At 35.5% G+C, this 26,238-nt stretch overlaps 1 protein-coding gene across 1 annotated transcript in view; it reads right to left on the reverse strand.

Moving 5' to 3' along the window:
• Nucleotides 1-26,238, reverse strand: part of SGCZ (sarcoglycan zeta) — a 551,451-nt gene that overhangs the window by 117,770 nt on the left and 407,443 nt on the right. The window contains exon 4 of the mRNA XM_080373912.1: nucleotides 15,528-15,615. Within this exon, the coding sequence (XP_080230038.1) occupies nucleotides 15,528-15,615 (88 nt within the window). The remainder of the gene's footprint in view (nucleotides 1-15,527; nucleotides 15,616-26,238) is intronic.

The raw sequence follows: 26,238 nt of genomic DNA on the forward strand, positions 1-26,238 counted from the left end.
AGTTCATGGCCATGCTGTGGAGGTGTCAGAGACCTACTGCTTTTAGGAGAGGTTGACCTTTGACGTTTCCTAGTCTGAATGATGACCTATTCAGACAAGGGAAACTGGAGCAAGTGCTAGACCAGAAGCAGCAGTGCATGTATTCATTATCTTTTTTAGCATCAGACTATAGTGAATAAGACAGGCTGTTGACATAAATTAGCACAGGGATAAGCTACACATTTATGTAGGAGAAAAATACATGAACAAAGAATATTAAGTAGAATGATCTGAATCAGGCTACAGGTATGGTGGTAGCATATTTCTGCCTTCTTCAGAAGGCCCACGGGTAGCCATAGATAGTGATATTACAGGTTTAAGACTTGGTCAAATGGAAGCTCACAGGAAAATTCCACCCTCCCGGGCAGCTCTTGCTTCTAGGAACTTCATGAAAAGATACACGTAAAATATTGCCTATCACCTTGGCAATGGATGGAATATATCCTTCCCTCTGCCTTCCTGGTGCTTCCTGATGGTGGAAACCCAGGTATGAAAATATAGGTGAAAATTGTGTTAAATTTGCAGCAGACCACACTCTCCATGCTAATTCTATACGATGTCACAATTGCACAAGAGCCAATCTGTGCTTTTTGCTCCTGCTATCCCTATCACATGCATTTTCTATTGGAGACTTTCAGAAATTACATGGCTAATAATATACCTTTGGTCTGATCTGATACAGCTATTCATAGGTTTCATCAGCTATGAGCAATACACATGGATGAATAAAAGTGAAATGTGCTTGTAGTTCGCTTGAGCTTTAAGTTAATGCATTTATTTTGCTTCTGTAATGGCTAAAAACATATGCATTGTCTGCTCCTGTGGCTTGGCTGAGAGGTTATAACTTTAGCTGTAATATATTAATCACTTACATGGGTCCTTAGGTAAGAAAGCTAAGCAAGTCAAAGGAAGATATGCCAGGCTCGTCGTATGTGTAAGACTTAAGACTGTATGTTTTGCTCTATTTATAATCTCATTAAGTTTAGTTTATTCAAAACATGAGCTAGATGAATTGAGGCTGGTGGTGAGTATAATGAGTTTCCTATCTGACTATTTTTTCTTATAATACTATAAATATATTATAAACATATATAAATAATATATAAGAACTATATTTAAAATAAGTAACAATACATAAAAATTACTAAATAAAATAAATTATTAAATGAAATATATTTAAATATAAAATAAATACTAAATAAATTAAATTATAAATAAATATATATTATTTTGTATTACAAGCCTTATTGCATTATCTTTCCTATGGATGTTTTCCTCTGCTGTCCAGGAATCTTTCTTTGTGATACCAGTAAATAGCCACACTATGTTAAAGTTCTCTTACAGCTGCTTTTATCCACTTAGCTTTCACTGACAAGCTCAAATGTCCATCTGGTGTAAATGAATGAATTATAACTTGAATGTTTTTTGGAGTAATCCAAAACATGAATGGGAATAACAAATTTATCAATTTTTCTCCCTCATGATGAATGCAATCTGAACAGCACTAAATCCTAAGAGAATTTTCCAAGTTTTCATCATTATTCTCAAACTTAGCATTCTTACCTTTATGTGACACAGTTGGTTTTTACAACTGAAATAATTTACAAAGCTGATCATAAACCTTTTGGAAGCTGAGGTTTACTGAAGCAGTCTATGGGCTACATTTCCATGCAACATCAGTGGAAAAGTGTCCATTGCCTTGGTTAGCTGAATTAGACAATAAGTTTATTTTTATGTTGTTTGGCCACTACACGTCTTACGAAAACCCAGTTGCCAACTAAGTAACTGAAGTATATTATTTACCGTGTATTTCATTGAAAAGAAATCAGAGTTAAACCCAGACAGAACAATACATAATATAAGGTACATGACTACATGCTGTGCTTATCAGCACATTCAAATCAAATAGCAAGAGCAGGAACAAGACATTAAGGAGACTGTGAAATTTCTTCATTACATAGACGAATCTCAAAGATAAAATAGGAATGTTGCATTTCTCTCTGGGAAATATAACATCTTAGAGATTATAAGGTCATTCATTCCTCTCTCAAACTGTTTCTATTTACCATTATTTATTTCCTTTAGGTCAGATTCAGCCTGACTTTTCTATTGAACGTTGTGAAAATTTCCCAGAAATTCTACTGAAAATCACTTGTCTGTAAATCTCTACAACCTTTCTTTTTTCTTATACAGATCTGTTATTTGACCTTTTTGCACCCATTGAGACCTTATCTCTTATCAACATACTTTCTGAAATAATTGCTAATAGCACAAGTACCTTTCTGCTGCCTGCTTTATCATTCTGAGGTGAACTGGACTTGAACTGAAATTCAATGAAGTCAAATACATTCATGTAACCTAATGGTTCCTTACCTTTTCTCATCCTGATTTTACCCTGTGACCTTTTATACTAACTGTTACGTATCTTGCTTTGCGAAATTTAAAAGGAAAAGCATTTCAGTTTTGTCTTTCTTACTTCTTACTGGTAATATTCTCTGTAGGTTTTAGACAAATTCTCTGAAATTTATTTCTACTCTGTGTTTTGAACATTTTGGGGGATTTATTAATATAAATCAAAGGCTAATGTAAGTATTTGTATTCTCTCTATACACTTATTATTCAGAAGTTAGTTTTCAATCTTCCTCCCCCCTCCCAATTTCATCAAAAAGATAAAAGTTGTTTTTCCAGATGCTTTTGGCAGCTGTCCATGGACTTCTAATATAACCTGCTGTGACTAGAAAATATTGTATAATTATATTCACAATGTACTGAATTAGAGCATTAAAAGGTTTCTGAATGCAGATTAAACTTTTTTAAATCAATAATTGTATTCACCACATTTTCAGATAAGACAACTGAAACAAAGGTTAAAAGCTGCCATAGTACTTAGGAGTTCTTGGAAAAGGAATGTTAAAAAACCCCACAATTTTACATTTCTGTAAAATGAACTCAACACTGACACCTGTAACATAGGGAAAACTAGAAAAAGTATTTTTTCAAAGTGACTGTTTCTCAGATTATCTGCTTTAGCTAAAGGGTACAAAGTTATCTGTGTTATCTAAAGTTATCTATGCAAAAGGTGTTAGCATTTCATATAAAATTGCTTTATCTGTGCAATATGCGTTAACATTCCAGATAATCAGGCTTTATCTGAGAAAGTTTTAATGATAAAATGTACAAAATATTAAAAGACACACAGGATTAATCTATAAAAAGGCTAACACTGGGTACTACTGAGGAGTAAAATAGGAGTAAAAAACTATAGCCTGATGACCAGAAAATGATAATTTTAAACTCTTCTGGTACTTCGCAGATCAGTGAACTGCATTTGCAGATTTCCAAACAACTGTCATTGAATATTATGATAGCGTAAGATGATGATGGCTCAGCCCAGCTCGGAGGATTTTTATATTATCCATTTAGGAAATTACTTGCCTCCTTGCCCTTGACAGTAGAAAAAGGGCCAGGAAAACTGCAGAAACAGGATAAAAGCAGATTTGGGCTCTAGCTTCTGGAAGTGTCTCTTCTGATTAAGGTTCTCAATGAAATTCATCATTGACTTGTAACACAGAAGGTGCAATTCAATTCACAGATGAAGACATTTACCTGAAATTCCTGCCCTGCTGACACTTAAATTCTGTGTGTCCTTATCTGTGATTTGAATCACTCCCAGATTGCCTGCCTTCCAAACACACCACTTACAAAGGTTATATTGGTAACCTTGGGAGTAAGGTTTTACGGTAACTGAACAAGTTTAGTATCATGGGGAAATCTGAAGTGTCCTCAGAGGTTCGTATGATTTTGTACCTGGAAAGGAATCTAACCTAGATGCAGATGAATGTATAAATTCAGAGGCAAGACTTGCAGCATGGGTGGAATTTTTGTCTGGGCTTGAAAGCTTTTCCTTTGGCAGCATGGCAAGCCAACTAGAATCACTCTACCACAGAGAAAATAGATGTGCTAAATTAGCATCTGGCTTCCTATACAAGTTCCACAGAGAAAAGAAATCAAACCCAACCAATCAACCAACCAACCAAGCAAAGACCCAGAAAAGACCAACTAGAGACAGAATATTAGCAAATTTCCCTTTCTTTCTTACAAACCAGGTGAGTGTCAGAAGAATCCCATCATCCCTTTCCATAACAGAAAACTACTTTCTCCATTCCAGAAGAAAAATGGTTAGGAACTTTTCACTAAAACCTGTCAGCTTTAAGGTGGTAGGTAGTCCAGGTGCTTTCATAATACACATGAGAGAAGAGCAACAAAACAGCTTCTCCAAACAAAACATCTGTCCAGAACATCACAAAGGGAAACTCATGTTTGGGACTCTAATGTTGGGCTAACTTATTTTAAAGGCAATGAAGTCTTTAGTTTTTATTTGGAAAAAATGCTCACTCTGTATTACTTTGATCTATAACTGATGATAGTGATTCAGTGAGTGATAACTATTCCCAGTGACTAATTAATTTCAGATTTATGGAATGCTTTTCTTCACAGGAAGAAACCTAGCTCAAATTTTAAAATATTCAGCTAATCATTAATTCAGTGCCATCTGTTCATAATTCAGCTGCAACTGCAATATTTATCACCCTAGGAATAACCTAAGGAAGAAGAAGGTATTTTCAAAGATATATTTATGTCTTATAGAAATTATAAAAATCCATATTAATTTAAATGTCTTGTACATGCCTGAGACATTATTTCAAGACAGCTCTGCCCATCTACAAATAGCACAATTAAAAATCTCTAGTATTGGCATAAAGTGGAATTTGAAACTCCATACTCTTCTGAATGAAGGCAAAATAATTAAAAGGCAAATAAACATAATTATCTTGATAAATAACCACAACAAACCAGCTATGTTCCAGTTATGGATATTAACTGGTATTTTCCAATATGTTATTTGAGTTTCAGTGTTATACATTGAAGCTGGTTTTGGAACTGCATATTTTTATAGGACTCAGGCAAATCAGTGCAATAAATAGAAAGTAAACTTCAACATTAGTGCTTTTAAAACCACACAGTAATTCTAACATAACAGTGAGATGCAATTTCTCTAATCTAAAGACATGTGAGAGGAAATTCTAGAAAATACTGCATTCAGCTCTGGAGCCCCCAACATAAGAAGGGCATGGACCTGTTGGAATGAGTCCAGAGGAGGGCCATGAGCATGATCAGAGGGCTGGAGCCGCTCCCCTGTGAAGACAGGCTGAGAACCGGGGTTTTTCAGCCTGGAGAAGAGAAGGCTCCAGGGAGACCTTCTAGTGGCCTTCCAGTACCTCAAGTTGGTCTACAGAAAAGCTGGAAAGCAACTTTTTTTACAAGGGCATGTAGTGATATGACAAGGGGTAATGGTTTTAAACTAAAACAGGGTAGATTTAGATTAGATATTAGGAAGAAATTCTTTACTGCGAGGCTGGTGAGGCACTGGAACAGGTTGCCCAGAGCAGCTGTGGATGCTCCATCCCTGGCAGTGTTCCAGGCCAGGCTGGATGGGGCTCTGAGCAGCCTGCTCAAGTGGAAGGTGACCCTGCCCAAGGCAGGGGGGTTGGAACTAGATGATCCTTGAGGTCCCTTCCAATCCAAACCATTCTATGATTCTATGAAAACAGAAGAGGTTTTATTTCTTTTTTGATACTAATCTAATAGATACTACCTAATAGACAGAACTAGTGATCCAGGAAGTTCATTACCTTGTGTAGAGAAATCATTTTTATGGACAAACAGATAAATGTTTCCAAGCTTGACTATCCACTTGCAAAAATCTTCCACATATAGAAACAGACTAATTTCCCATAGCTGGCTTAGTAAGATAACAGAAAGAACTCAGACTTGTTAAAGTTAACTTAGCTGAATAAATAATCTAAGTCTACAATCAAATTACTTCCCACCGATAATTTTGATAGATCTCTTTGCTGTCGCTTTAATATCTTCAGCAGCAGCATGCTGTTGAGTTTCTTCTTCGAAGTGTTCTCTATAGCTCTGAAGGAAAACATCAGAAAGATCTCACTGCTCTTTCTCGGTCTCTCTTCCCCTCCCCCCACACCCTCACCCCCCATGTTTTGTATTTAATTAAGTTTAAAAATGGGTTCTTACTTATTTGTCCTTATTTTGTCTTTCACCTAAGCCACACCTAAGCTCAATATTAATGAGCTGTCTGAACATTAGGGAAAAAAAAGGGGGTAAAAATAAAATCTTAATGTCCTGTCAGGGACTTGCTAAAGGTCCAGATGCTGTAGGTAATTTAATAATGCTTAGCACCCAGCAGCAGCCTTGTGAATGTCACAATGCACCTGTTTTTGCAGTTAAATGAAGTACTAGCCGTTGATAAAGCTATAGACAAAGAATTAGAAGCATCTTTTAAAGATATACTCTATCCCCCAAAACCTGCTTAAATACCTCCAAAAAATATCCATTTCTTTGAGTTTTGAGATCTCTCTCCTACAAAAGGGAATAGCTTCCCTGCTCTGAACATTTGGGTAACAGTAATGCTGACTGTATTGGCCGACAACATGTGAGTAACAACACCAGGACAGATGGCAAGGGATTAACGTTTAAACACTAAGACTTCTGTACCACCATGCACACCACTAATGACCTCTTCCCACTCAGACCCTACTTATAGAATGAAATCAAACCACTGCTTGTAGTTGCATGTCCTCTGGTATGGTACGGGGAAGAAAAAAAAAAATAATATTGAGGATAAAATATTTGAGAATTGAAACAGAATATCCTTTTCCCTAGTTTTCAGTGCCAGTTTTCTAGAAACAGTTAAAGTAAAATGAGGTAGTAAAAAGCTTGTAAAGCAGAAAAGTAGTGGAGAACTGCCGTGTCACTGGCAGAATAGCCATTGATAATTGAAATTTCCTTCAGTGTATGTCCAGTCCTACTACAGATGCTCTAGAGTCAGAGTTGGCATTGAGATGAAACACCCAGGCACCGAGCTGAGGCTCGTACCTAGCGTATTAGACACCTGTCTGCACAGGGTCACTGATGCACTTTTGCTTCCCCTCCGTAATCACAGCCTGGAAAACACTGATTTAGTGTTCCCTTTCATCCTTTTCTCATCATCTCTAAAGTGGCAGTGGGTACAGAACATTAATTATTGCCCTCTTAAGAAGCCTGTGACTGCTGTTTTCCTGAAGGTTATCCTGTGGGAAGCCAGAATGTGGCCAGTCCTCTGTGTGCCCGCCATTCCTGCCAGCACCAGCTGTTCAGCAGAAGTGAAGCCTTGAAGCCTGGCTTCCATCAGGCTGCCTGAGCAAGACCTGCTACTTGTCTCTCTTCCTCCCCTCCATGGATTTAATCTGTACCCCTTCAAAAGAATTGTGGAATATCTCAAGTTGGAAGGGACCCATAAGGATCATCAAGTCTGACTCCCTGCTCCTTGCAGGACTACCTAAAACTGAACCATGTGTGTGAGAGCATCATCCAAATGCTCCTTGAAGTCTTACAGGCTTGGTGCTGTGACCACTTCCATGCGGAACCATGTTCCAGTGACTGACCACTCTCTCGATGAAGAACCTTTTCCTAAAGTCCAGTTTGAACTTCCTCTGACACAGCTTGATACCTTTTCCACATGGAAAAGAAAAAAATATCTAATTTCATAACAGCAGCTCAACAAAAAATATTTAGAGTGAATAAATTGAGCAGTTGTAGAAGGAAAAAGAAAGCACACTGCCCAGTAGCTGCATGTGCCTTAAAGAATTCTAAAGTCCAAAGTTAAGAAGGCATATTGTGACTTTGAAAAGCCATCTTTTCCTCCATGTGCTTGTCCTTTCGAAACCAGCTCTTGATTATGGAAAGAAAAACACATTGAAAACCAGGTACTGGACCTCAGAATTCCTTCCAAACCTAGATGGCGAGTAAACTTAGAGAGAAAATAACCTGCATGTATTTTGTTCATGCTACAAATGTTATAGAGAGAAGTATCAGGCTAGTTATAAAAGTACAAAATATTTTTTTTTTTGTCCATCAACTGCAAACAGCAGAGGGTGCTCTCCACATTAGATCAATACAACTTCAGACCAACTTCAGGTATTAACTGTTAAGGGCTGTACTTTGTATCCGAGGTAGAAATAGTCCTCCTGAGCTCAGACCCAGGGAAAGAAAAAGAAGAAAAGATGGATCAAGACTCAAATGATGAAAACTTTCAGAGTCTGAAGAAGGCAAAAGGAAGAAAAAAAATATACTGGATGCAGAAATAAGAGGAAGAAGTTTGAAAACCCTGGCTCTGGAAGTACTGATGTAGTGTTTAGTAATTCAACGAAAGATTCAAAGAAGATTATGTATAACGATTTAGTGAGGAGGATAACACTTAAAGCAAGAAAACTTATACCCACATCATGGATTCTCTTTGCTATGCACAATGAATCAAAATGCACGAGTACTCTCACTCCTGAAATAACCATGCAGAAATTGCAAAGAATTGCACAGAAACTGTACAGTCCTACTACTGCTTGTGTTTATTCATGGGAGAAATTTTACTTCTTGACATTTCAACTGACACGATACAGTCTTGTATTTCAGCAAAGAGGTTTCAGGTTAAATAATTGCCATACCTACCAGAAAGAAATACTACTTGGTCCTAAAGAAATGACAGAGAAATAGCCTACTACTCGTTATTTTTATAGTATGGTGTTCATATGGCAATTCATAAGGGAGATGTAAGATATATTTTATACCATAGGGTATTTCAAATATTAAACAGCACAGTAGTGTTATGTCTGCACATAACATATAATAAAAGTATCATAAAGATATGAAAGGTATTGTTTAAAAATTGAAAATTTACCTAAATGATTAAAACCAATCTGAAGTACTTGATAAAGTCTCTCTCTCTTATATACCCAAGCACAAAGTAGATTGCAAACGGTTAATGATACCAAGTATATTTAATAGTTTTATGAGTTGATTATGTAATGGATATATGAAGAAGTATTATTTTTCAATCCAGTTAATACAAGGGTTAGTCACAAGAGCCTGAATGTCAAATGTACCTATGCAGATTAACACAGAGAATGATGCAATTAATTTACAAATGAAGGAAAAGTAAAAACTGGAAAAGTTATTTGCAACTGTTTTTTTACTAGTCCCTTAACTGTTACTGCCTCTTGGTGCTGAATCAAAACAAACAAGTCAAGAAGCTTTCTATTATTGGAAGATGACTTAAACAGAGAATTGCAGTAGAAATATGGATGAATTCCAAATAAATTAACATGTTAATTTTTAAAAGGTTACTTTGGCAGACCTATCAAAGTGCTGGCAAAGAGGCTGAAGTTTTGACCACTTTTCAGAGCTTCATATTTTCTCAATATCACACTTTAAGACAATTAACTAATGGGAGAAGATTCTCATGGTAGTCTAGCCAAAGTCATTAAGAGGATATCGGAATATATTTTATGTGATCTTCTATTCTAAAACCTGTTATAGCACAGATGGTTTGTAAAAAGACTTTTCCAGGGACTAGACAGACAGAAAGAGACGCAACATCACATTGCACTGTAAATTATGAGAAGGGATGAGACTCTGATTCCAGCTGGACATTTCAACTGTTATGATCAACATGGCTTGCTTTCTGACTGCCTGTTGGCTCGTCTCACGCACTTTGCCAGGAGGAGATGTAAAGCCATATGGCCTCTCAGGCACTTGTCTGTGGTACCTTCTGCAGTGATTCCTGAAGTTGAAAGAGATCTTTTAACTCTGCAGTTAAGTACAAGGTAGCTAACCTGTACTAAAAAAAGGGCAAGTTTTCTCACATTTACTTCTGTTCAAAAGATCTGATACTGGATTTGTACCTCAGACTAGCAAATGAGCTGTATTTTCACCCTCTGATAAATTGTTTATATTCCTATGATACTTAGAAAGAGTGTTTAGTTGGCTATAAAACTTTGTTTAGAAACATTATACTGCAAAAATTGTATACTCACAATGTATAATATTTTGCTGTGTAAGTTACCTAAATATTCTCTGAATCAACAAGTAACTGACTTAAAACAAGGAAAAAATTTGGAAACAGTAATTTTCAACAGAAAGTTACATTTAAGGTGCAAAAACATCCGAAAAAAAAGGAAGTGATGCAAATAATTTAGCACAGAAATTACAGATTCTGTGTTCATATTTCTAATTAGAAAAAGAAGAGGAATTGAATTAAGTTAAATAAGTTAAAAATCTTTGTTACAATGAGAAAAGACTGACCAATGACAAAATGCTAGGAAATCAGATTTTAAGCTATTCCATATTCAGTCTGAAGTTCTATATGAAAAATTCCTGTTTGTACATCACCACAAAAGCTGGACTACTAATTCATCTATGTATAGTAGGAGTGAATTGCTTGCATTTCTGATTTCCACACATTAAAGTGGTTTTAAGGACCCCCCAAAATTTCTTCAGTCTGTATTTTGGTTAAGGAATACAAATTCAGGGAATACTGAGAAATGGATAACTCATTCATCTGACTTTGGTTTTGCAACATGGCTTCCTAACAATGTTCATAATCCTACCACACCACAGTGGTTACAAGAGCAATTGCTTTAGTATGAAAATAAAGTTTAGCAGAACATTTCATATTTTTTAGATTTTTTAAATTTCACTGTAGTTTGGGACTACAGGGAGGCAAACCTCCCTGTAAGGGAAAGGAGAAAGGCTTTATTTCACATGTTGCTGGCAAGTAAATTCTGATCCATAGTTGCCCAGTTGAATGCTAGAATCAGCTAATGAGGGGCTATAAGACAACATCATCCCTTCTCTCCCCAGTACCCTGCTATCAACAATACAAGAACAACCATACAGATACCAGAGGAGTTGAGCCCTTTTATTCCCTTTCCCTATGGTGAGGAAAGGGTATATGTGTACAACTGCTCTGAAACTACTCTCTTCCTGCAACACCCAGGAGAAAAGACCTTAGATTTGAGGCTACTATATATGTAAACAAGATTAAAGAATATGGAACCACTTCTCATCCATTGTTACTTAAGCATGTTATTACTTCCATTGCCTTAATGGATACTTAGTTCAAGTTCATAATGATCTTGAATAAGTAAATATCTGCCAATAGACATCAAAGATTTAGAGTAACATTTGCATACATTATTACAAGTTCTATCACATGTAATTCTAAAAACAAGAATGCTTCCAATGTTATCTCTTGCTTCAGATCTCCTTTGATGTCTAGATGTTGCAAAGTGAACATCACAGGCAACATTTAGGCAACTAATCACTTTGATCACCTCTGAAGTGGAAGGGTAACAGGATTATTACCTGGTAAGGTATTGGTAGATATAGCACAGACAATAGGCATATGTGGTATAGGAATAATGAAAGGCAATATTTCCACTCCCACAAGGTTACATACCCATAGTACCTATATGTCCAATAGTTTCTGCACAGTATCTCATGTACTTTTGTGGAACACACCAAGCAAGCAAACACATTTTAAAGAAAAATAATCTCAAACACATAACACATGTGGTAAATGGACGGGAAGTGTCAAGTTTGACAAGTTATTTGAATAGCTACATCTTTTAGTACTGTTATCAGTCTCTACCAGAGCTGTAATTGAAAATTATATATCTGCCTGATATTTTCAAAAAGTAATTGCAGAAATTTAACTTTCAATGGTATTCACTTAACTGTCTTTAATTTGCATGGTTCTGGAGATCTCTGAAGCTGTGACTTGTACAGCTCTGGACCTCTATGAAAGATGATTCTGTCTTAAAGGGCCCAAAGCTTAGCAAAAATCAAGTGCACATTTTTACACATTTTATACATCTCCAGGGATCTTTATGAATGGAAAAGGGTGAAGCAATAGCAGAAATACCTGTTAGAAACAATTATTTCAGCAAGAGGGGAAAAATCAATACCAAACAACAACAACAAAAAAACCCCACACAACCCACATGAAAAAATGAGAAAGTTGCTAATGATCTAATCTGAAGATGAAATTAGGGTAAGTAGACATGTGGGCTTCAGATGTCTCTTTTCAGCCATATTTGATTTTGATCCCTTTAGCACTTGTTAGCCTAATGTCCTCCACTCAAAACCAGACAGAGGTATATATGATCTGTGCAGACAGCAAGGAGACAACAGACTTCTGGCTTGAGGTGATCAGCTATTGTGCATTTCTAAGACTGGCACAAAAAACTGTAGATTTTTTCTATACAGCTTTAAGCTATGCAAACATTGACTAAACAGATAGAAAAGTTTTTGTCAGGGTAATTCAGTAGAATGCATAATGCAAAGGGTGTTGCTAAGTAAGGGTTGGAAGGTGAGAGACTATTACTTTTCCTTGTCCAGCTTAGATACAAAAATCAATGGATGTTCATCTTTACATCTTTATTCTGTAGATAAACTTCATGTCTGTCCAAAGCCTGAAGACTGTGGAGTCCTTTTGGAGATCCATACACAAACCTGGCAGTTTCCTGGCCACATGTCATGAATAGACTACAGCAAAAATGAACATTTTCTAGCTCGGTTGGTATAGGTTCCAACAGAAAACATTGCTACACCTGCGACTTTCTCTCCATACAGTTTTCAGTGTCAGTATAAATACATTGTACTGTAAAAATGGATGCACCCTTGGCATTGTAAGACCTGGCGCCATGACTTGACTTTATACCATTTAAACAAGTAACTAGTGAATCATCCAGTACTTTTAAGTATTTTATTTTAACATCCCTTTTCTTCACTCCTCCTAGATTAGGATGTGTTCCAAGATGTCCTAATGCACTTTACAGAAATATTTTGCATTCCATAGTGTACTCACAGAATTCTTGTTATGAAGAGTTTCGCTGGAGATTTTCCATCTGCCTGGGTGATGATATAAGCTTCTTCCTCCCAGCCCCACTGCCACTTCTTTACATTAATTTATCTTCCAGTTACAGTCACAATTAGATGCCTTTAAGGTTGTTTTATTCTTGTACATCACAATTCCAAATACCACAGAAAGAATTTTTAGTTGTCCTAAAATTTGACACGACCAGCACTTTGAACATCAAAGATGAGGGACCAGCCTATTTATTACCTTGTAACATCACTTATGCCCTCTGAAATACAGATAAAGTGTCAATGATATCATGTGTATAGGAAGTGCATTATCATCCACCTGAACGCATGGGCACCCTTCCTTCTTTTCAGAAAGCTTCTGCCATGCATATACAATTGTACTATTTTTTTGTAATTATGATTATTCAACTTTTTAAAGAAGCTAACAAAGAATATTTCAAAGTTGTTAACTAGATATTTTTTTTCCCCAAGGCATACTAATTGACTTTTTTGTAGTTTAGAATTATTTATCCTCACTGCTCAGTCCACTGTTTATTTTCATCCCTTGGACTGAGTAACCACACAAAGAGCTGCTTCAGCATGCAACATCGTGAAGGGACAAAAAGCATTTCTGAAGGAGGCAGGGACTTTCCAGAGCATATTTACAGCTAATAAGAAATAATATTTTCTGACATGGACAAACTGGTACAGGAAATTCCCCTTCCTTTCTCTCAGCAGGTGTTTCCATGCTATTACTTAAGCCAAAAAAAAAAAAAAAAAAAAAAAATAAAAATCTCTGTACTCTCCCTTACACAGCAAACATTTTGAGAAGGGAAGGGAATTACATATTTTAAATTTTAGGTGCCTGTTAATTACTTTGATTTCCAATAGTAGAATATTCCACCTTTTACTGATTGTACTGATAGTTATAAGTGCCTGTACTAAGAAATATTAAATAATAAATAAGAAAATAATGAATATTTTAAAATGCATTCAATACTGTATGAGGCATTTATAAAAAATAAAGCAGATTTTTATATTAATATAAGAGAGATTAAAGGTCATATAGCCATTATGAAAAAGAATAGGAAGATAAAGAATAAGAAATAATGTAAATACAACATTGTAGTTAGCAAACTTCCACTCTCCAGACACCCTGCAGCAGCTGCACAGGAAGAAGCTTACAGGTGTTCACTGTAATGATGGTAACATAAAAACACATGTTTTCTTCAGGCCTTTATGTTTTTAGAATATTAACCTATATCATAATGCCTTTAAGTAGGTTAGTCTCAATATAGTCACATGCATTTTCAGGGCCGGATTCACTTAGCAGGAATGATGTCAGCAATCAAAATATCATATCTGTTTCAGCCAATGTGAATGTTTGCCACGGACAGCTCACGTTTCAGCTATTACCATATGAAGTGGAAGGTTTTAATAATACAGCTACTAGATGAAACAGAACTGCTTTCCACAAATGCACTGGGCAAGTACAATAAGGCTAGAACAGGTGTTAGCTTAATTTTCCTCATCTGTATCTGCTAGCAAGCCTGGTTACCTTTGCACACTCATTTGATGTGGTCATTCAGGGAAATCGGTGCAGATGGCATGTCACTCTATATGCACTTGCCAAATATTTTTTGCAACTTGAAGCTACTGTCTCTAGCCAGTATGAAAGCTCAGTGTAAATTACAAATGAGGTTTAATTTAAAACTCTTTGTGAGCACAACCTCGGCACACGAGGAAAAAGAGTATATAAAACACAGCTTAATCCAGAAGTGAAAAAAACCAAAACAATGTGGAGTCTAAGGCATGTCTTCTCAAATTTATATACTCATTAGTATCTTACACTTATATGTTTCCATATTTTTCATCCTATTCCCAGTCAATATATATTGTTTTCTAACAGATCTAGAACATTATTTTGTACTGATTTGTTTGCCAACATTTTAAAAAACAATTAATATATTCAATACTATTCTAATACTGAAAATATTAAAAATATTACTTAATATTTACTAACACAGTAAGTATGATTTGCACCAGGAGTGCAGTATAGCATGGTAAACTTAATATAAGCACGGAAAAATAGATGAAAAGTAGAACAGGTAAGTAGAGGATTTTTTTATTCCCATTTCATTTAGAACTTTTATCTGCTATATTTTATACTTTGCAAAACATCAGACAATTTTAATGAATGACTGGCAGTATGATCATTTTCCATTATAATTTTGTAGTGACCAGGAAAGTATTTGGATTTTTGTTTTGTTCCAATTTTTTTTCACATTCTGTTATTCAAGTTGTTTTGAACGTATGCTGATACAAATACATCTCAAGAATAACGGGGACAAACCAATTTCTACTGAAGTAATGAAAGACTGACAGAACTTGTAAGAAAAAAAGAGTTATTTTCCCCACTGAAATTGTTGTTGAAACTTGTTTTGCTGAGGTTTGGTGTGTTTTTTTTAAAATTTATTACAGCTCTCTCAAAAATATTAATTTTTCATTAATCTGTTTTAACTATTCTGAGACATTTCTACTTTCTCTGCCTTCAGCTAATGCTGAATTATGTTCTTATCATCCATTGTATGCATTAGTTTTTGTTGGAGTATTGTGATGAGGGTTTTTTTCTGAATATTCAGCAACATTTTAATGTTTATGTTAAGTAATGAAACCTATTCATAAAGCTAAACTGATATACATAACAATCAATAAATAACACTTACCTACTGTCAGTTGTCCAGTTAACTGTCCCATGTGATTTCTTGCGTTCACTGTTACATTTCTGTCAGACTGTAAGACCAGTGGGCTATCCTGGGAAACGTGTAAAACAATAAATGAGAGAACAAAAAAATGAGGTAAAATTAAGTTAGAACTAAATATAACATGCATGCTGAAAGGGGAGTTGTATCTAATACAGCAGTTGTCTTAATAATTTCATAAATATATTTTACAAGTCAAGTTTTTGTATAAAAGAATAACAAGAATACTTACGATTAAAACCTTTGTGCTTAAAATCCCTGCTTTAGAAAATAGAGTTTAACTTCATTTATATAAACTGGGTTTTAGTTCCTGAGGACAGTACAAAATTACAAATTCAGAAAGCCTTAATGCAAACCTGTTTTATCAGCCTTTTTCCACATATTGCTAACACATACCTTCTTAACTACCTAACCAATGCTATACTACATTATTCTATTAATCTACAAAACCTGTAGTATTCTGATTGCATTTCCTAAAAAACCTTAGAAACAGAGGAATGCATACCTTTGAAGGTAAAAGGTATAATTATTCTCAGAAAGCAAAGAAAAAGAGTACTGGAAGGTGAGGTCATATAACAGACAACCCTGACCCACCACCAAGGACACCTGACACATACTTATTGGTGATCAAGCTCATTTAGCAAGATGACAAATACTGTGTGATGTTAATTATGGTCTTAAGATTTTCTGAGTCAGTTTGCAGCATGGCATTGCTCTCAGCATCCTGGTAAGTTAAGGCTTTTGAGGAATGTATACATACAGAATATCTCATGTCTGAAGCCAGCTTAAGGAACCTCACAAACGAAGACAGAATTGAACTTTGCTTCTTGAAGAATGAGGAGCCATATCCACTCCTCCAGGGGAAGGACAGATGTGTGAGAAAGGATGAAAGCTTCAGCAGAGAGCCATGAGAAACTCAGCCAAAAAAAAAAAAAAAAAAAAAAAAAAAATCTTACTGATCATGCTTTTATTGGGGTGGGGGGTAAGCGTGAGAGAGAAGGGAAAATTAGGGTGCTGGCGGCTGCTGCAGAGAGGCACTTTCCTTCCTGGAATCACCTGATAGCATGCTGTTCTTCCCCTGAAGCTTGCAGTGAGACCATGGGTACATTAATGCTTCTGGCAGTTTGCTAGCAGGTATCTATGCTTAGATAAGTTTATCCAACACTGGTAAGACACCTGACAGAAACAGCTCGGGAAGCGCCTTAGGTAGGAATAACTAAGGAAAGCTATTATTATTATATAATAATTTTATTCTTATATTCTTCCTTGGGCATTCATTATTGGTTGATCCTGAATTAAGCATATAGTTTATATAGACTTTATTGTATGTGTATGTGTGTGTCAATATATTGGTTCTTCCTGTTCTTGAAACTGTTTTAAGAAGAGGAAGAAAGGAGTGAAGGAGCCATATATGAAAATTTATTTTTACCTGAATGAAGTGTTAAATTTGCACTATACCTTGCAATCTTTTCCTTTGAATCCAGGACTTTCCTCTGAAAAAAACCCACTCTTCTCAGTTGTTTTTGCTGTGATTATTATCTGTAAATGATGCTCAGTTCCCTAGGAAGTCTGAAATTGTTCTAAACTAATTTCTAAGAGTTCAGGTGTGTTTCATCTCTCACTGGACCATGCAATGACCTCTCTAACATCATGCCAATTATCTCTGCATCATGGAATCCTGCAGATGAAAGTCACTATTTGGCTTGTCCATCAGCTTTCTAGATAAAAAGCTGTAATTATCAGTGAGACATTGTGTTCAATGTGACTGGTTTAAGTTAAAACATGTGATGCAATCAAGGGAGCTTCTGGCAACAAAAGCAGCTGCTAAGGACCTTTTTCTCAACACTTGATTTGATTTCCACTTCCCTTATGGTCCTTTGAAGATCATTAGTCCAGGCAACTGCTGCTCTGGGAAAGGAGGTTGTCCTGATAGACAGCTGCATGGCCAAAGTGTATATTTAAGGAGCTCTTTTCACTTTTGCTTAGACAATATTTGGAGAAAAGTCTTCTCAATTAGAATAAGCTCACTCTTAGCAAGGAAGGATACTGCCATACCTAATTTTTGCTGCATATCCAAGGGTTTGGTAAGTTATACTTCCTAACACTGTTCATAGCTTGATCTGAAATTTCTTTCCTTTCATCTTAGGAACATATTTAATGAGATTCACAGGCTAACATCTGCCTCTCAGGTTTCTTGTGCTCAGGCTCTAATTGTGAATTAAGACCTTCAGTACCAAATTCTCAAGTAGAGGATAATGAAAGATTAGGTGAACCAAGACTTGTTTCTTCTCTCTTCCTTGTCTTATTCAAAAGAAGAATGAAGTTAAGAACTTAAATCTATATTCCTTACTTCCTGAATGTCAAATATAGAGCTGCAAGCTTAAATTCTGGACCAAAGAAAGGTCAGTGGCAAAACTCCGATCAAACTAAGCAGTCCAGCATTTTATCTACACTGTTTACCTGCACCTCTGTTGTCCACAGAAAGTGCCTAAAGACAGAGGTTCAAGGTACTGAAAGGTAGTCTACTCAGAGGAGCTAACAACTCTGAGAACACTGAAATCGGTGGAATTATAGATCTGTAAGATGAGTATCAAGTGAGATGAGTGTTAGTCATATGATTAACAAATCTATCTACATCATAAAAAGTTGGTAATTTTCTGTCTGGATCACCAGATCTACTTTTTTTGATGTGAAATTCAGCTTGCAATTTAATAAACTTGATACTTCTATCTCCCTTCTGACATCTGAATGTAAAATGTTTTGTGGATTATGTCATCTCACTGTTTTCCTGGAAATTGGAAATTAAAAGAAAAATCTTTTGATGAATCAAGGAGAAGGGGCTGGGGGGGAAAGGATGATTAAGCTCTCTGAATACCGTGGAAGTATTTGGAAGTATAAAAGATTTGTTCTGAAATCAGGCAAGCAGAGGAACAGTCATAGTTACTATCTTGATATAATTTTCTAGGCTAATGTCACCTGACAGCTGATAAAATATAGAAAAAAGCAGACTGGTATATTAGTAAATAATTTTTGTATATTTACTTAATGAAAAAGGCTTTAAGTTATACCTGACAAAAGTCCACACATAAAAAGGGGACAAAGATCTATTACTTTTGTTGCTGACATTATACAGCTGTATATCAGATTTTCCATTTAGAGGTGAAGACAAAGAACATTTTCCCTTAGCACTATTTTTCCCTTACACATAATAAAATAATGCAGTGCTATAAAATAAGTTCCATGTATTTCTGTGGCTCAATGTTATGAATACCAGGAACAGGTATGCTCCATATTTATTATATAATTACTTACGAGCAGTGTAAAAGTTATCATTAGCAACTCTAAGGAACATCCTTTAAGTTGTTCTTCATCACCTGATGTTATTTCTTGACACTGAGTTAATTTGAGTGCTTGAGAAAAAGAAATTAAAGGCAGATCTCTCTTGCTCATCCCAAACTTTCTACCCCTGGAAAAGGCCATGCCATACTTGCAGCCCCTGCTCCCTCAGTGCAGAAGCTGTTCTTGCCGCCTGAATTTGCAGTACTTGACAGTACTTGAACAGGGAGTTTCCTAAGATACAGGAAACTTGGACCACTTCTGGATTACCAGTATCATTTGGTCTTGGAGCAAAGTAGTGCCTAAAACCCAGTACTACAGTCTGAAATCTATATTGTGAAATATTCCTCCATAAAAAGCACATACAAAACAATTCTAAGTGGAGAGCTGACCTTTTTGCTCCACCTTTCTCTCAGGGAAATTCAGACCTTGCTCCCGTTTCTTGATTTTGCATAGAATATGTGCAATCATGGCTTCTTTCCCACTCCTTACAATTCTAACCTGAACTGCAAGAATGTGTGATGAATTAAGCATAGCAGTTAACATGCTATATAAATTTGCTCTGAGATTACTTGTATTTGTTAAGTATCACAGGAATAGTTTCACACGTAATGCAAAGTCAGTGAAAAACCTTTAAGTGGAACAAGTCATACTGTTCATGTGATTATTTTGTAAGTATTTTTCATGGGCAGCCAGTTCCTTAGTGGGAAGCTGCTTGCTTTCAGCTATACTGGTCCATTTAGAGGACAATGAAAAGCTTGCTTTGCAAACGCATTAAAAAAAAAACAAACAAAAAAAACCCCAAAAGACACACACAAAAGAACAAAGAAGTTCAAATAGTGAGATTAAGTGTGATACATTTTTTCTGGAAATGATTTCTGAACTCATCTTAATAGGGAACACTTTTCAGCTGTGAAAAATAAAATGCTGAATTTCATGTCTTGCAAAGGTCTTTTTTTTAAGTTAAAACTTTTAAAAGAATACATCTGTGGCAAAAGATTTTATTTGGGGAACACAACTTTCTCTGGTTTTCCCCCATACTTAATGAATCACATGTATAAAAGTAAGAACTTTTCACTTCAAATACAATTTCTCCTGATTTAAATTCTGTACTGAAGTATAATTCTTTATATCAGATGCATGACACTGACATAGAAATCACTTTGATGTTACTAATTCATTAATAATTTCTTTAAAAAAACATATAATTGCTATGAATGATAGTAGGCTATACATATACCTTCTCATTCACAGAACACTTGAACTTTCTATTTCTGCATTGCCATGTAAATGTGGTCTTCAGAAATTATTTTTGATGCCAAATCAAAAACTATACTGTAGATAACGAAAAGCAACATAGTAAGAACATTCTTAAAGTTACACAGAGCTTTTAATAACAGCAATAAGCTAACAAGTAAAATATGGTACAGGAATTCTCTCAGGGCCATGAGGGCACCACCAACCTTTGCCGGCCCTGACCAGCTTTCCCAGGGCCTTCCCCACCTCTGGGGTGGGGCCATTTCAGTCCAGCTCTATTTGAAACCCCCCTGGCAGGGTTGTCCTGCTTGGCTCCCCCCATCCCTTAGGAAGCAGTCAGCCCTCGCTGCTCCCTGACAGACATGAGGACGTCAAGAACTAGCTGATGCTCGTGATACTTACTGTATAAGATAACTCCTGTTATAAGTCCCAAAATGTTACAACCTCAAGATTTCCATAGTGTATTAAAGGCAAACCAGATGAACATGATGTTACTATACTCACTTCTTATTTGAAACAGGTTTTCAGCTGGGATTCATAAAGGGAAAAAAAAAAAACCAAATAAATTTAGGAGATATTTTCAAAAAGCTTTCTTGAATCTGAATCCAGTTATAAATACAATGGAAATTTGGGGGGCAAAAAAAGTGTCTGTGGTTTGGGGTTTTTTGTTTTGTCTTGGGTTTGTTGTGTTCTTTGGGTTTTGTTTTGTTTTGTTTTTTTTTTAAAGTAAGGATCACAGTGCAGTGCTAATAAGTATCAACTTTTATTTTTAGAATTAGGTGAGCAAATTACTGTAAGTATATGAAAGACTGATAGATTGCGTTATAAAGTTATTTCGTTAAAAAATATTCTGCATGAGCAATCATAGAAAAACTCTTATTTTTTACAGATGGTTCAATTATTTTTAACATATTTTGGACAAATTTAATGTTTTTGTACAACATTCAAACAGGCAATCCCAGCTAATTAGCTCAGTTTTGAAAATTATTTCCAAAATGCACTCTTTAAATTAGAAACAGTTAAAGTGGAGCAATTTAACTCCAGTTAGCTCAATACAACATTAGTTTAGGTAAAATGGTAAACTGTATAATTTAATATAATCCCAGACTTATGCTCATAACACAGTTAATTATGATAACATTACCCACTTCGACACTTCTTAGTAATAATAGCAATATATATACCATATATATTATACCATACGTATAATATATATACTTAGCGTGCAAGTACTAGCTTTCTATGATTTGATTCCTGTGCTTGGGCAAGCACACCACATCAGGTTTCTGGACCTCCACACAGTGTCATATAGATGCAAAAAGTAACGCAATAATTAGGCAGCATTCTAGATCTGCCAGCTCTTTCTGTTGAGAGTTTCTGAGAGGATGTAAGGTTATATACTACTGTATTATTCTAGCCTATCGCCAGCACGGGCAGCTAATATAGTTATGGCAGAACATTTCCTTACTGGGCTTTTTTAACAAACCTACCTTCATGAACTAGTGACTTGGAATGACCATTTTATTTCTAAGGTACTTATGCATTAAAAAAATACATAAAATAATTTTTAAAAATATCTGTATTTGACTTCAGTTTGCTGAGAAACTCATCATGGCATTCCTCATTTCCAACCACACAGTGGTTGTGCATTGCAAGGCTTTAAGAAAGGCAGGGAACATTTCCCCACTGCTGCATAGCACCACAGTTTACTGCTTTAGAGGCGCATACCATGAGTTACAATGAACAAGCTGATCAGCTGTGTCTGGTCAATGACCCAGACAGAAGCACCAACACTGCATGAGTTATTTGACCACACCATGGTAGAGACAGAAAATATTCAGCCCTTTAGTTATTCCAGCAGCTCAAAGGAGTCAGAGCAACTGAGTAGTTTTGTACTAATACTACTACTACATGGACAACTGCAGCTCAGGCAAATGAGGGATAACAAGCATGAAGACTGCCTTGGAGGAATTAAGTGCAAAAAGTTTGGAAGGAAAATATGAAGGACACAGTGTCAGTCAAGATGCATACAAAGCAGAGCAAAGAAGCTGTAATGAGATGGAGAGAGCATTCCTTAGCTGTTAACCCATTGTTCAGAACCAGATCATCAGCATGTTTCTTAGCAACCTTCCTTGCAAATGGAGAGGTAATAATGGAGGTGGAAGAAAAAGCTCCAGGGACTAAAAAAACCACACACCCATAAAGCTAGGAGTCTCCGAGCCAAATTCAATATCTTTAACTTTATATTAGCACTAAACAAACACGAAGAACTGGAATAAGGATAGATTTGGAAAAGAGCAAGCTACAAAATACCTGCAGTTGCTGAGCTCCTGAGTACTTAAAGAGATTGAAGTCTCTGTTAAAACTGTTGGAAGCTTCTAGGGGCTTGGGACTGTTAAAATACAATTTAATGAAATATTCTTCATCAGAATATTCCCAAGAATATTTTCAATATTCTTATTTGCCAATATTTACCAATATTCAGTATTTCCAAGAATATTCTCAAGAACATTCCCAAGAATCTTCTCAAGGTGTTAGGACAGTAAGGTCCCCAAGATCAGGGTCCTTCAAATAGGGAGAAGTGAATAATTTATTGTCTAAATTATTCCTGGACAATTCCAAGATGTGAAGAGTTAATACAAGTATTGATCCAATTAAATTAGATACTTCACTTATTTTCTATATTCCTGGATTCCAAAAATAAAATTTAACATTAGATTTCAGTGTTCTTTGTTCTGCCCAATTGTCCATTCTAACCTAAGAGTCACAATTTAATCCCTAATAATTACACTCAGAAACAGCAAACTGATTGGAAAATCACAATAAACATCTTTGGACTTTTGCTTTAAGAAAACATCCCAAATACCTTAAAAGTTTGACCAAAGGTTACTAAACAGTTGTTTTTTTTTTTCACAGCAATTTTACACATTAGGGAGGTTTGGAAAAATATTCCATAAACTATCAGGTCAATGCATTTAATTCATCCATGGTAAGACTTGTTATCATCAAACTCAAGAGAAAAAAAAAAAGAATTAATCAATGTTTTTATATAACACACTGGTAAAATGAGTAGCAGATTTGACCTTATGTCAAAAAAGATTTAGTAAAAATGCCCCAAATATTTATGTAGATCCACATTTGTGAGATACAAACTCTGTTCTTCCAAATCAAGGAGCAAATTGTAGCTCACTTAGTTGACTCACCAAAGAAATGAAAAACTGTGGAAGATCGGTAAGCAAAGCAGAAGTAAATAGCTTGGGGGAAAAAAATGACCCTAGTTGATACTGAAAGAAATATCATACTTGAGGTATTGACAAGGTTCCAGAAACACACTTTTAGACAATTCTTGATCATTAAAGGATGTTATCTCAGTCAGTTCCCAGCCTCTGCTGTTTCCATGTAAGCCGCTTTATATGCTAAAGGCAATCACAGATATCATCCAGCTTCATACACAGCAAATCTGAACCCAAACATAGTCATACCTACCAGAGTAATATCAGTATAGCCAACGAGAACCATACACAGCACTCTGGAGAGCCACATGAACTGGTAAAGTTGCCCAGTGATCATGGCTATAACCTTCAGATAGAAACAACCTCTTTGTTTTGCTTCCTCATATAATGTGTCATGAATTTTTTATTATGGCAGAATTTGGTTATGCATAGAAAAACTTAGTGATAAAACAGATATTTAAATAGCAGACAAAAGATGCTACCTTTGTGGAATTACTTTAAACAAACAAATTTTCAAATGGACTTTAGATATAAACATCACAACTGAAAGTAAAATAACACTACAAATGTGCTTGGTGGAAGCTTGTTAAATGCCTGAAATGCACTCCTTAGTCATTAAGCTTGTGACACAGCAAGTAAAATTGTATATTACTGGGATGCAAAGCCCCCAGAAAAATTTAATTAGGACAAATGTAGAAAACCAATGCAAGCCTTAAAATCTGAACCCAAAACATTAAGGGTAGAATCACTGTACTTCGCTCCTTTCAAACCACCATTTTTTGCAGTGTGGGATTATCAGTTATTGAATGGATTTTTGCCATTACAGTCAAACTCAACAGTAATCTAGCAGACCATTATGCTATTTTAAATTTTGGAAAGCAGTCTTTCCGTTCCTGTTTGTGTGCAGGTGTCAACCGTGATATACCATTACAGTGAAACAAGGCTGTGTTTCTCATGCCTTTTTAACTTAAAGTGCTAAAACTTGAAATATAACAGCAATTAAGTTCAGGAAGTTGTTGAAAATGTTACAGGGTAAAGTTATACAAATCAAAGTATAGTCACACATTTTAAAATAATTTCCCACCACTACCTATTGAGGGACCACTTATCTACAGGATTTGAATTACACTTATTTTGGACTCACTCTCTGACACAAAAAAAAACCCAAAACAAAACAACATGCTATAGTTAGTAATCTGATAACCTGGATATATGTAAATATCTTATAAGATTCCTAGTTCCTGAAATGTCTATGACAGAGAAAAGCATGTCAACCCCTGTTCACTTGATGCATCTCAAGAAATATATATGTTTTACATATTGATAAATGAAGAAATGATAAAATGTAAAAATACCCAAAATAAAATTATTCTGTTGTCTTTACCTAATCTTATGGAAAATCTGACATAAAATTTCTGAAAAATGTGAACTCTCCAGTATATCAATAGGTTCTGGATTTCAATTTTATGGCACCTTGCAAGCATCCCACACAGAACTACATGGAAATAATATTTCCATTGCCATTTTTTATTTCACTATGATATCTAGGACAGATCTTTTCAAATTCTAAAGGTGAAGGATAAACAAGTTCTAAAGGAATTTTAAGGTAGAAAATGAATTTTCAGAAATACATAAATTGTAGCAGAAACCTGGAATAAATAGTATAGTTCAGACAGCCAAGAAAGACTTGCTATTAATAAAACTATCCAAAAGTATTCAGCACATATTGAAGTGTTAAAGAAAAATACAAGACACAACATTAAGGCAAGCAGAGTCATTAATTTTAAATATGTTTAATTAGTTTATTTTAGGTGAATATTAAACTTATTATTTAACAAGAAAGTTTAAGTGGTGGCAACTTATACGATTACATGATGCCACTGGTAGTATCAGCAACTTCAACAGCAAAAATCAGAAACTGTTATCTGTACTTTTTGTTCCTTCACGTAGCTATCTTAGTTTCTACAACACTCATATTTCCTGATAAGCCTTTCTTCAAGAAGAATTATTCACTGCTGGATACCAATTACCTTGGCAAAACTTTCTGCATTGCTAGTTCTTTCTACTGTTCCTGTATGAAATAACAGGAAGCACACCTATCTCAAATGAACTCTGAAACACCCTACAGGAAATAAATGGATATTATTATTGTTACTTTACTGAACCTTCTCCTGCATGTACACATTGCTTATTATATCAGTTGTTAGATGCTTTCAAGTTTCATTATTGTGCTTGCTTGATGCAAACACTATCAATTCCATGTATGTTTAGCATGAGGTACAATGAGGCTTTGATCAAGGCATCAAAAAGAATGAGAATAAGACTGGCAATTACAGGAATTACAGATAATCCAATTATCCTTAGTGATGCCTATAATGAAAAATATACTTTAAATTTTCAGAAAACACCCTGATCATGATAGCGCAGGGCTCAGGACTTCAACATTTATGGCAAAGGTCTCAGCATGTATTTTATCAGCTGCTAACCACAGGAATTCAGCCCAAAAATGTCTTTGCAGCATTTATTTCATGAAAGTAACATCTGTGGTATTATTGAGAAAACTCATTTTTGGCTGTCTAGCTAGAAGAGTCAGATAACTTTTTACATACTCTGGCCTTAAGATAGGAGAAGTTAACTTTTAACCCTTCTGTTTTAATTATAGATCCATGACGTATACCTTTCCATACCCCCCCCCCCCAGTCAGTCCCCATCTTTTTTTCAGTACCAACAGTACTCGGGTTCAAAAAGTATCTTATCTTCTCATAAGAAAGGATAAGTCTCATTATTACTTATCCTTTTCTCTTCTTGGTCATTAAGCTTCCCTTGCTGATACTGCACCTGTAAATCTC

Source organism: Falco punctatus (assembly GCF_963210335.1).
Source record: "Falco punctatus genome assembly, chromosome: 1".
In the NCBI taxonomy this organism is placed as follows: domain Eukaryota; kingdom Metazoa; phylum Chordata; class Aves; order Falconiformes; family Falconidae; genus Falco; species Falco punctatus.